This window comes from Rattus norvegicus, chromosome 19 (assembly GCF_021556685.1).
Source record: "Rattus norvegicus strain SHRSP/BbbUtx chromosome 19, alternate assembly SHRSP_T2T, whole genome shotgun sequence".
NCBI lineage: Eukaryota > Metazoa > Chordata > Mammalia > Rodentia > Muridae > Rattus > Rattus norvegicus.
In genome coordinates this window covers 40,024,614-40,038,076 of record NC_141552.1, presented here as the reverse complement: position 1 = coordinate 40,038,076, position 13,463 = coordinate 40,024,614, and the positions used below count along the sequence as shown (strand labels likewise).

At 44.6% G+C, this 13,463-nt stretch overlaps 1 protein-coding gene across 1 annotated transcript in view; it reads left to right on the top strand.

The window, feature by feature from the left end:
- Tbc1d9 (TBC1 domain family member 9) overlaps positions 1-13,463 on the top strand; it is a 101,106-nt gene that overhangs the window by 39,234 nt on the left and 48,409 nt on the right. The window contains 1 exon segment of the mRNA NM_001415072.1: positions 5,186-5,296. Coding sequence (NP_001402001.1) covers positions 5,186-5,296 — 111 coding nt within the window.

Sequence of the window (13,463 nt, the reverse complement as noted above, 5' to 3'; positions counted from 1 at the left end):
ATTTATCAGATTTAAAAATTATAGTACAGGGAAGGCAAGCACTCCCTACCTTCCTTGTGGTTGGTGGTGATTTGGCCTGGAAATCAGTACATAACTTAGGATGACCTTGAACTCCCATCCTCTTGCCTCTGCCTCCCAAGTCCTAGGATTACAGATATGTGCAGTCACTGTGGTTTATACAGTTATAGAGGAGTGAACCCAGGGCTCTGGAATGGCAGGCACACTGAGCTACATTCCCACCCCCCAGGGTATCTACTATGTCATATATATACACACACACACACACACACACACATATATGTATATCTACTATGTCATATATACATATATATATATACATATACACACATATATACATATATATCGCAACATACATTATTGTTAACATATGTACACACATGGGCCAATGAAAGTTATATAAGGGTCTGCATGGTAGGACCACAGAAGCACCTTGCCATGTGCACTGCATTCTCCTCCCTTGAAGACACAAACCCACACCAGGAACGGCCCATGTAATTTCCAAGTTCTTGATACATTTCTATGTCGTTTAATATTCTATTAAACAATAGTTTGTCGCACCTTCAGCCTCTATCTAGGGTGACCAAGCATACAGACCCTCCAGTCACCTCAACCAAGGGGAAAGGCTAAGCACATCGCTTCCCCACCCACCGAGTTTCCTGCTGCTTCGTAAGATGCTCCTGGGCTGAAGATGCTGACAATGGTTATTTTGAGGGCCATAATTTGGTTTCGTTATCTCAGGCGATCAAAGATTGTTTAACACCAGAAATAGCTGACTAGAGCAGCTGTTCAGACAATGCTTTGTGTGGGAGATAATGACGGAGCAGTGTTTTGACAGCTACTTCAGAGCTCTAAGTAAAAAGACTTCTAAGAAAATCCTGATTGTTGCTGCTGCTGCTGTTTCCTCCTCTTCTTCGTCCTTGTCATCGTCTTCTTCTTCTTCTTCTTCTTCTTCTTCTTCTTCTTCTTCTTCTTCTTCTTCTTCTTCTTCTTCTTCTTCTTCTTCTTCTTCTTCTTCTTCTCCTTCTCCTTCTCCTTCTCCTTCTCCTTCTCCTTCTTCTCCTTCTCCTTCTCCTCTTCTTCCCCTTTCTCTTCCTCTTCCTCCTCCTCCACCTCCTTTTCCTCCACCCCTTTCTTCCTTTTTCCCCCATTCCCTATGTCTTGCTTTTTTTCCCTAGACCAGATTCCCCATCTTCCAATATTCTAAAGGAACAGAGGGTAGATACAGTAGTCTTGACTTGTATCAATCAACTTAGATTGCATTAGAATAACTTACTTAGACTTTCAAAAATACCTAGCTTATTTCTCTATCAAACACATGCTCAGGACTTCCTGGTTTCCAACCAATGTGCCGAACCTGTGGGCCCTGCAGAATCTATTAGACCCGACAGTTAGGAAACTCCCTGTGAGAAGGGCCAGAGATATGCAAGGCAATGTGTGTGGAGATTTTCAAATAAATGTGGTCAGCACTGCGGGAGCAGATATGAGCGAGGGAGGGAAGAAGAGAGAGACACCCAGACAGAGAGAGACAGAGAGACAGAGCCAGAGAGAGTCAAGTTAGAAAGAGGTAGCGTGAGAGTTGAGAACAGACAGAATTCAAATCAGGTGAAATCGTGATCATGTGGGGCTGGAGAAATTGCTCAGTGGTTAGGGTCAAGTCCCACTTTTGCAGAGGTCTGACCTAGTTCAGTTCCCAGCACCCACGTCAGATGCCTCACAATCACCTGCAACTCCAGCTCCAGGAGTTCTGACAATTTCTTCTGGTATCACCTGCATTCTCATACACACAGGCACATACACACAGAAAAAGTAAAATAAATATTAAAGCTATCTGATCACTGACAAAGGAATGAAAAGGGCTGAGATTTTGTTGAACACAGAAAGTGTATATTAATTAACTCAGTGGCCGATATCATGGCTTAGTTTGCAGTGTTCTCTGAGTATCTATTGCTTTGAATCTTCATGCAAAAAAAAAAAGTTGTCTTAAATTTCTAACTTAATGGGCTATCCCAATATTATGCTGCTTATATAAAATATTTCAGCATGGGCCTCATGATACATATTTGTGTAATTTTATATGTTAATGCATATATATTTTATAAGTATTTATTAGTTTATCTAGTTCTTAGTGGAAGTTGGTGGTGCTGAGGTGAAGGCAGACTCAGAAGAACAGGCAGTTCCAGTCAGCCCTAGCTGGGCTTTGCTTTAACCAGTTCCACTTTCTGTATCTCTTATTGATACCTGGTGCTGATATTAACTTTCTGATATTGGGGCTTAGTCAGTAACCCAAAAAGATGGAGAAACTGAGTCCTGGAGGCAGGGTCTTGAAGAAAGGGAGTGAAGCGCTTCAGGCCCAGGGCTGCCAGCACACGCCACTCTTTCTCCGGAAGTGTCAACATATAATGATGCTCAATGGACATAGCCGTTCATTAGACGGTGACTGATCCTTGCCTCTGGCTCTCTAACCTTGAACTGAAGTCCACATGTCTGAAAACTGGCATGTAAGCATTACAGAAGGGTGGGCATTGGAAATCAATGCAGTCCATGCACAGTTATCATCCATATAGCTGGATTCCTGGCACACATGTTTCCTGACCGTGTGGATATGATCTTTGGCTAGCACAGGAGGAAGACAGCTTTTCTCAGCCCTGCTTTCTGCCTCTCCTGTTAATGTACTTTGCTACACTTTCCCACCTGTGGGTGATAAAAACAACCAAAGATCTTCAGAAAATTTTCATCATAGTAAAGCAAACAAAAAATGCGTTCGTGGGGTTGGGGTTTTAGCTCAGTGGTAGAGCACTTGCCTAGCAAGCACAAGGCCCTGGGTTCGGTCCCCAGCTCTGGAAAAAAAAATGCATTCTCGGGTAGCGTTGTGTGGAAACCTAGCCCAAACCCCGCAGGATCTACAGATTTTATTTTTATTTTTAAAGAGTTTTTACATATCTAATTTGGAGAGAGGTAATTTCCACTTTAGAAAGAAATGCTTTTCTCCCCCTGATATGTTTAGGTGGGCTGATGATCAGTGAGGTCTGCAGGGCACTCTAAATGGATGCTTTGCCCTTGGACGGTGACCGAGGACGGGCATTTGCCTTCCCGGTGATCGACTTCACATGGGCTTCTTGAATAATGATTCTAGTTCAGGAAGACACGTGGTCTTCCTGTAAAGTGCAGTGGTCACTTTACAGCCGAGGAAATCAGACCAATATGCAGCTGAATGGCTTGCCTAGCTCCACTGCTGGAACCCATTCAGACCTGGCATGGAGCTTTCTATCACTCAGACTACCAAAACCAAGCTGAGGTGCTCTGTGGGGTATCGTGTGTGCCAAGATGCTGCTTGGCGTGGTCTGAAACAAAGCCTAAGACACGGTTGGAAGGTGGCATTGGGAGAGCCTAGCGGTGGTGTTTTCTGTAGAACACACAAGCTCTGCCTCAAGAGAGCTTTGTGGAGGTTTACTGTGGACTGCCCCAAGCTTGCCTGTTCTCAGGAGGGCACTTTCTGGAGGCTTGCTGATGAAGCAAGCCACAGCTGGGTCTCAGTCTCCTTCTCCTAGCATTAACCTTATGTGGCCCAATGCCATTCCTAGTAAACCTAGACACTTGCATAAAAGTAGACAGCCAACCTTGCTTTAGGACCTGCTCCCCCAGTCCTCAGAAACTAGCTAGTGATTTGACATCGACCTCCCCCCCCACCCCTCCTCTCCACCCCAAAACTGCATAACATGAGAGGCAGAGGCAAGAGGGTTGCCTTCTGAGCAAAGTCAGTCTCAGTTTGAGTTTGAGGCCAGCTGGGGCCCTCATCTCAATACCTCTTTCCACACACAACAGAAAAATAAAAATTAAATAGAAAGTATCATATCCTAAGGTTACTTAACTGTTCTGACTCCTTAATTGCCCCTTCTAAATCCAAGCCCTACTGTATGCCGGGTCCTATGCGTCTTTGGGCTAATTAGAGACATTTAAATGGGAATTGCTTGAGTCAACTTGAGTCACTGTAATTTACCTTATAAACGAAAGGTTTATTTACCTACTCTGTCAATCAGACCAACCCCGTTTTATTTATTTATTTTTTTGGCAGATGGATAGATGGATCATTGTAAGAGCACATCACAGAGGAAATTGCTTGCCTCACAGGGTGCAAAAAGGAAGAAAGGCACAAGGGCTCCACCAGCCTTTACAGTCCCTCAGTCTTACTGATGTGTTATTTCAGAGTTCTGAGCCAGCCCCTGTGACCTCTGGCTATCGTGAGGATGTCACAGATCGCTGGAACAAAAATGATCTTCGCTGGAATTAAGAAGGGAGAAAGGGCAGACCGTATAGCTTATCTTAAAAGGGCTACTAATGAGCAATTCCACTGCCTCATGTATTACAAAACAGATGTCTCATGGCTTTAATGTATACCATAAGTCATACACCAAATTCAGATCATGAATGGCTAGCAATGTTTTTGCTGGGCAGCCCTGATTTATGTAAAACTGACTTCTCGTTGAAGACAAAACAAACAAACAAACAAACAAAAAAACAGAACTTCTACCTGTGCGACCCTGCCTCACACCTGCTCATGGAAGCAGCTTCAGGTCACGTTCTCTGCTGCATCGCAGGTGCCCTGCAGACTCTCTCCCCTCAGGATTTGTCTTGCACACAGTAGGAAGCTAGCACTTTAGGCTGATTGTACTAAACTTTTCAGGACAAAGAAAAGTTTGGCAGATTAAAATACAGGTGGAGCACCGGGGTAAACCAAGTCAGATACTCCTCGTGTCCGGTTCCTAGGGCTCTGTCCAGTTACCCACCCCCCAAAGGGATGTACATGCAGCAGACATAAAGACGGTTAGAGCAGAGACTCCACCATGTGCGTACTCATGGCCTTTCCTATCATTAACGGCCCCCGTGGAAAGCGCGCCATGCCAGGGACTGTGCTAGGACATCAGCTCTATGTTCTTGGGAAGTCTTCCATTTTCCAGGTCCTCTGGGAGATCTCTGAAACAAGTGATGTAGAGCCAACATACTGTAAGAGGAAAGCTTTGTCAAGGCGCCCTGAGAAAGGCAAACAAAGGTGTCGAGGGGAGAGGTGTGGCTGTCAGGAGATCCAGCTGGAGGGCCTTGCTCACGCTGTCTGATTTGGGATTATGCCATGGAAATCCTGACCTGTTTCCCACTTCTCCACCTTCAGGCCTCCTCGTGGGTACCCTTGACGTAGTATTGGACTCCAGTGCCCGTGTCGCACCGTACCGAATCCTCTATCAGACTCCGGACTCTCTAGTCTATTGGACCATCGCCTGTGGTAAGTCCCAGTACTCTGTGATGCACATGTTTGCAAAAAACCTCCAAGCAGCAGCAGCTTTGGAAGGAATGTGCTTGCTAAACACCGTCTTTTGTCAGGGTGGGGCAACGAACCCTGGTCACTTTAGCACCAAAGTGTTGATGGCTTAACATGGTAAAATTTCTCACTCTGAAGTCTCATTGGGGTCACACAGTCTCCACCTAAAGGAGAAGGACCATATGATTTGAAGGGAGGAGTGAAAGGTGGGGCCCAGCTGAGTTTCACTTCCTTCCTCAGCCACACAACATGTAGGCTCACCCTGACTAGAACTACTCAGATGGACCTCACTACTGCAAGGGAAACTGGGATAGAAGAGGAACTTGGGCGACACGTAGACATGCTTACTCAGTGACCCCTGATGTATCAGCACAGTAGGTCGTATGAGTGAGATTATTCTCTCTTTGGATAGTCTCTGTGGTGTCCTGTGCTTACAGCACCAAACCAGCGCTGAATCTCACAGCAGGGCTAAAACACTAACATTCACTGTTTACTTAGGCAAGTAAAAAAAAAAGGCAAAAGTTTTGTGGTTTCATTTTGTTTTTTTTTTTTTTTATTTTGCCACCTTTTAATTTTTTACCTTGAGAGCCTCTATTTTTAGAATAGTTTTGCATTATAGGGAAATCGAACAGGTAGCTCAAAGACCTACTCCATGTACCTCCCAACCATCATTCCCACTATTATTAATAACCCACTCTAGTCAGTGACAGTATGAAACTGGTGAGTATAATATAGAAGGCCACAGCTTGCTCAAAATTCCTTAGAGCATCCCCAATTTTTTTTTTTTTCTGTTCTAGAATCACACCAGCAAACCATTTTATCTGTCATAGCCTCTTAGGTTTGTCTTGGAAGTTTCCCAGGATACCTTCCTTGTGCCTCCGACTTTCTTCTGGTCTACAGTTGTCCCTTTACTGTTCATTGCATGACACCAGTGCTCTTCAGTGGGCTTTGGGGCATGGCCTTTCCACAGAGCAGCTCTTCCATGAACACTCACATGGGGCAGAACCCAGATCTACAAAGCTGAGTTGCTCCCTAGTTATCTGCTGAGCTGAGAGTAAGGAATAGTAGGCTGTAATTGCCGGTGGCATAATTTATACCCCCCAAAGATGCACCTCTGCTTTTCTAATAAGTAATGCCTGTCACGACGGCATGATCTCACTGTAATACACCCAGGATGGCTTCATCTTTTATGTATATTGATTACCTGTAGAGATAGCCCAGAATTTCCCTGCAGAACACTCCAAGGAAGTGACAAGCATTACAAAGTCCCATCCACCCACCTAATTATTCTTTCTTAATGATTGTCCAATTCCTTCCAACTTGTGTTATGGAATCTGAATTACTAATTTTAAAAGTAGAGGCTCCTACCCCACAAACATCTGCCTTCATTCTTAATGTGAAAGTGCGAAGTTGGTAATTGGTAGGAAAATATGTCAGAGGCTTTTAAATTTATGTGTATTTCATGAATTATTGCACGAGAAACTTCATGAGAAAATCGGGCCCTATGGTGGTTTCAATAGGAATGTCCCCCCATAGTGTGTGAATGCTTGGCCCATAGGGAGTGGCACCATTAGAAGTTGTGGCCTTGTTGGAGGGAGTGTGTCACTGTGGGGGAGGGCTTTGAGGTCTCCTATGCTCAAGCTATGTCCAGTGTGGCTCATAGTCTCCTGCTGCCTTTGGATGATGATGTAGAATTCCCCAGCACCATGTCTGACTGCACATTGCTGTACGTCTCACCATCATAATAGACTACACCTCGAAAATATAAGCCAGCCCCAATGAAATGTCTTTTTTTTTTTTTTTTTTTTTGGTTCTTTTTTTCCGGAGCTGGGGACTGAACCCAGGGCCTTGCACTTCCTAGGTAAGCGCTCTACCACTGAGCTAAATCCCCAGCCCCGAAATGTCTTTCTTTATAAGAGTTTTCATGGACATGGTGTCTCTTCACAGCAATAAAACTATAAGACATACTCATTTCCTTGTAAAGATCACAAAGCCTTATCCTATGTGGCATTGTAAGTTATCTATCAGAGTGAACTGAATTAGGAGGGCGTTAATCGCCTGCCCCTGTTTGTCATTTATGTCTTGACATGGATGCTCTGTAGATCAGCAAGATTCTGAACTGTAAATCCTGGATATATGATTTGCCTTAGATTTGACTCAGAGAACCAGACAAGAGGAATTTTCTGGACCTGTGGATCAGTGTAGCTTCTTGCTAACATGGTAAATCACCTGACCCGGAGTGTCACCAACTGCACTGTTTGATGGACACCCCTCCCGCTGCACAGTCCTGAAAAGGGCCATAGGTTGGCTGCCCATTGATCCGGTCTCACTTTGTTTTGCCAACCCAGAATCTCATCAGAGTCTTTTCAGAGCTTTGGTTTCAGAACAGACAGACCCACTAACCATCACTTTGTCAACCATCACCTTTTAGGAGGGCAGGGAGGGGCAGGGAGGTGCAGTGTGCACAGTCCCAGTTATAGCTTCTTATGTAGAGCTCAGTGCTCATTGTCACGTCCCTGTGCTCTGTCGGGCACCATGTCAGGGGCACCATGTTGGCTTCATGATTACACATTCTTTTAGTCAGTAGCTGTAAGACGCAGAGAATAATCAAACTCGCTAATGGTTCTCATTATTTCCTACAGTAGACCAAAAAAAAGTCAGATTATTCATTTTCCTTTCACATGAGATAGACCATGTGGAAGTTGGAAGGCATTTTCAGAACAATTCTTTCAGTCTGTGTAGTTCAAAGGCTGTTCTTATGTGTGTGCATGTATGTGACTTTTCACGTGTGTGCAGGTGCATGTATGTGACAGCGTGCATATATGTGCAAGCATGAATTTGAGAGCTAGCTAGAATGCAACATGAATTGTCATTGCTTTCTGTGGCCTTGTTTCTCATTAGCCCGAGGGAGGCTCACCAGTAAGCTATGCTGGCCAGTGAGCCTCACAAATGTACCTGTTTCCATCACCCAGGACATCGATTCCAGACTTGTACCACTGTGCCCAGCTTCTGTCAAGTGGGTTCTAGGAGACTGAACTCCAGTCCTCATATCTCAAAACAGAACAAAACAAAACAAAACACATACTCACTTCAAGGACTACTCTTATATCTTTGGGAATACAATGACTTAAAGGAAATATATTTGGTTTTGCTTTTTTTTCTTTAATTCATATATATTCATTGCAAAAATAATAAAATTATAGATAAGAAAATAGCATTAAAAAGATAAAACTGTGCTAGCATATCAGAAAGTCATCAAATTTCCTCAGACATAAGACTAGATACACACTTTACATACTTTTACAGGTAAACATATATACAATGTATATCTACTATATACATCTATATGCATGTATATTATGTGTCATATAAAATATATAATGTATAAACATAGGTATTTTAAAGCAAATGAAAATAAAAGTACAACACTGAAAACAATTTCTATATAAATGAAACGTTTCGCAGCACTCCTGTTAATAGGTACTGATTTGTTGGGTGTACGACATAATTTAACCTGCCGTTCTACTCTTCTTAAAAGAAATCTGAGGTTGTTCTCTTTGCAACTGCATTCTGAACAATGTACTGTCAGTAAACAGTTGTCTTAGCCGAATCTCTGGACAGTCCTTTACAGCACCTCAGGATAAATTTATTGAAATAGGTGCTAGGAGTCAAAGACCACCCACGCTGGCTCGCCGAGATGGCTCAGTGGGTAAAGGCATTTTCTGCTGAGCCAGGTGACCTACGTGCAGGGACCCATACGGTGGAAGGAAAAAAAAAAACTGTAAGTTCCTTATATATGCTCGGCACAGGTGACAAGTACCCCCCCCCCAACCCCTATCACTCACACTCAGAGAGGGGGGGTGTTTCAGAAAGAATGTCTAATGTCTACAGCCTCATTGTCTTCCAGAAAGATAGGAACTTTCACCCCCACCTAATCGTAGGTGGTTTGGCCCTTAGTAAAGGACACTAGCTACTTATCTGAACTGCCAAAGCCAGACAGGCTCCCGCAGCTCTCCAAGTGATTACAGTGTGGCAAGCATGTTGTTAGGATCTATGAGAGATTAGAAGCAGTTATGAAAGCAGCTCACGGTCTGTGCTCCAGGAGCTCCAGAGAACTGCTTTCCTGTGGTGATCTGGGCACAGATGTGGGGGTGCCGAGGGCAGCAGAGACCTGCAGAGTGCATGTGACTGGGCAGAGGTCCAGCAGCTGTTTTCTTTGTGTCCTCCGGGCCAGAAGTTAGAAACATTTTCTGAATCCTGTTTCAAGGTAAGGTTAGGTACTTTGCTGCTGTTTGTGATGGTCCTAGCAAAGGAACTCTTCAGTGCTTTCTATGCTCTGGGCCCGTGCTAAAGACGTGCCACATGCTGTCATATTGAGGCTCTAGCACAAACTAATACAGCGAGTGTCATTACCTATGCAGTGCAGAGGATGGACCTGAAGCTTCAAGAGACTTTTATAATACCCAGTATCCCATCTGTGAGGCATGGCATGGCAGAGGTCTAAAGCCAGCAGAGCCTCTTTGTAAACATCGACGTTCTTGTCCTTAATAGGAGATCTCATTTAATAATGGCTTTCAATAGCCTGAGGAATCCTGATGGCCCTGGAGAGTCTGACCTTTGACCTTATGACCTGAGAGAATCTGACCTATATTTGTGAAGCAGGGGAAGGAAGGATGGCAGTGTGCAGCAAATATGACCATGGGGTTAAGAGCCAGAAGGTTGGGGCCCGATGCATAGTAATGTGAGAGACCCCGCCTTCTTACCTGTAAAGAATTATTATGGGCTTGCTTCTGGGACCAACTCTGCTCTAGCCTGGTGTTGGGGAGAGCAAATAGCAGTTGCTGTCTTAATCATTTGTTTAAATTGTGGGTTTTGAGAAGGTAGACTTCCAAACATTTTTAAGTCACATCAATACGGACACACATACACACACACACAGACACATACATACACATACATACATACACACACATATATATATATATACATACACGCACATATACATACACATGCATACACATGCACATATACATGCATACACACATACATACACATATATATACATACACGCACATATACATGCACACATACACACACATATATGTATACACACACGCACATATACATACACATGCACATACACACACATACATACACACACACACACACACACACACACACACACACACACTTGTCTTTTGCCTTGTCCTCCAAGTACAAGTCTGTTCCTTTTCCATACAAGGTCATATATAAGTTTGTCCTGTTCCAAGTGTGTCACTTGAGGTCCCCCTTGAGTGTTTACTGACTTGGGTTTGAAGCCATGACCACATCTCTCAATAGAGACTGGAGAGAGGAGGATCCAGTGATGGCAGGCAGACCATCAATACCACAATGTGCAGGGCAGTGGGTGTTTGATTTACTGTGTTAACTAAAAAAGTTTTGTGTATGCTTAGAGTTTGGAGAAAACCACGAGGGACGTTCTTGTTGGTTTCCTTTTACTGAAGTCTGAACGTTGCACATTTGAAGACTGAAACATGTCAGGGATCTACTCAGCTTGTTTCACATCTGAAAACCCACACTGCTATTTTTGTCCCTGGAAGGTTTAGTGGGCTTGTTTTCTGCTGGCACTGTTTGTTTGTTTTAATATGCAGAATTACTTATTTTCTCTCAGTCTCTTCCAACAGAAATTTCAGGGCAGTGCTGTAGTCTGTGTCAGGACCAAAGTCCACCATGCGCCATGTCAGCCCTGCACAGGAGGTAGACACTGGACAAGCCTTTGTTTTTGGGGTTTTTTTTTTTTGGTTCTTTTTTTCGGAGCTGGGGACCGAACCCAGGGCCTTGCGCTTCCTAGGCAAGCGCTCTACCACTGAGCTAAATCCCCAGCCCCAAGCCTTTGTTTTTAACCCTTAGAGATCAGGCAGGATAAAGTGACTCTGTGGGTCTGTTTTCAGATTTCTTCTAATTTTCAGTAAACACCCAGACTTGAAGATACATTTTCGGCTGAGTAAGACATCATCACAATGACTGTGGTTTTTGTCATTGTCATACTTAGCATGTGTGTGATGCGTGTGTGAGACCTCCCGATGGCCGTCCATAAACTCTCTAAGTGATAAAGCATCTTTCAGAAGCTAATGTCTAATCAACTTGAAGGACATCACATGTGGGCCTTGCTTTTTCTTAGCAGAGCTATTTGGGTGACCTTCACCCTGCCCCTGGCTTTCTTTGTTTTCCTAGCTTTTTTCAGACAGCTCAGCTTGTTTTTTTTCCTTGTTCTGTTTTAGTAAAAGGGATCTTCCTTTGACTTCACAGACATATCTTGCACAAAGTACTCCATGATAGACCAGGTCCTGTCACTCACGGTGGAAGGGCTCCTTCTCAGGCCCCTCCAAACAGTGCTAACTGTGATGACTGGGCATGAGCGTGTCGTGGGTGTGTGTCACAATCAGTAGACAACTTGTGGGTCCTAGAGATGGAATTTAGGCCATCAGGCTTGTCAGCAAGTGACGTCACCTGCTGAGCCACCAGGCACGCACATCTGCACACTTTTCAAGACAGCCTTACTGTGTAGTCCAGGCTGGCCTCGAGCTCACACCACCCCTTCTGCCTGAGCCTCTCAAGTGTTTGGATTACAGACATGTACAACCATGCTTGAATCTGGCTCTCAGCAGGGATGGCAAGGCACCATGCGGGATAGGTAGATGCTTGTCCAGTTAGTGTGTGCACGCACACACCATTCCCGCTGTAGGTAAGGGTGTGGTAGAGTCGGGTATAGAGAGTTCTATAAAGACAGTAGGGAAGCCAGGTGGTAGTGGCACAGCCTTTAATCCCAGCACTGGGAAGACAGAGGCAGGCAGATCTCTGTGAGTTCAAGGCCAGCCAGAGTGAAAACAGAGAAACACTCTCTCTATAAAAAAAAAAAAAAAAAAGAGAGAGAGAGAAAGAAAGAGAGGAAAGAGAGGAAGAAAGAAAGAAAGAAAGAGCAGTCCAAACCAGTGCAAAGCTAAGATGTATCTGTTCTGTCCTAAACCGTAAACCTGGTAAGTTGTTTCAACCCATGACAACCAAGGAGTACTGGGGTTGAGCAGAGCCAATGGGTTGAATCACGCAGGTGTAACGGGAGTGTAACTGCTGTGCTGAGGAGATAGTCCAGTCAATAAAGTGCTTACTGCACAAGCCTGATGATGTGAATTTAACCCCAGTGTCCATGGGATTAAAACCAAGTGCGGTAGCATCCAGTGAGGAGAAGAGAAGAGCCCTAGCTGAGCTTCCTTGCTTAGTCAACTTGATGGCTTGAGAAGGTCTAGAATTGCCTGGGAGACAGACCTCTAGCTAGGTATATTTGTATGGGACTCTCTTGATGATTTTAATGGGGTGAGAAGCCCCACCCATTACGGGTGGCCCAATCCCCTAGCTGAGATTCTGGACTGTGTAAATAGAGAAAGGGACCAGAGTCATACCCCTGAATCTATCCCGATCCGTTTCATATTATTGATGGGACTCAGGTCAACTGGCTTCAGTTCCTGCAGCCTTGATTTCCCTGCCATGTGTCACCGTGCCCTTGAACTGTGGGCCAGAATAAGCTTTCTTTCTCAAGTTTCAAGTTTTGCCACACCAGTAGGAGGAGAAACTTAAGTTTCTTCCAGGCCAAGGAGGGACCCTATCTCAAAACTAATGTAGATGATATCAGAGGTGTGATGGCCAGAGGTGTGTAGTTAACTTCTCACCTGCACACACACACACACACACACACACACACACACTCACACTCACACTCACACTCAGAGGGAGGGAGGGAGGGAGGGAGGGAGGGAGGGAGGGAGAGAGAGAGAGAGAGAGAGAGAGAGAGAGAGAGAGAGAGAGAATATTATAAAGGTCACTCTGTTTTGTTTTGTAAGGGGCAGATTTTGGTAATAATGCCATTCAAAAAGCAGACCTCAGTTGCCAAGCCACGGCCAGCTTCTGGCACATTCGTGATGGGCATAAGATGAAGTACATAGGAGGCAAAAGGCAGAGGCTAAGGAGCCGTACAGTGTGGATGTGAAAAGGCAGAGGCTAAGGAGCCGTACAGTGTGGATGTGAAGAGGCCCCGTAATCCTGCGCACCTCTCAGTGTGCCTCTTTTCTAAGGCTCA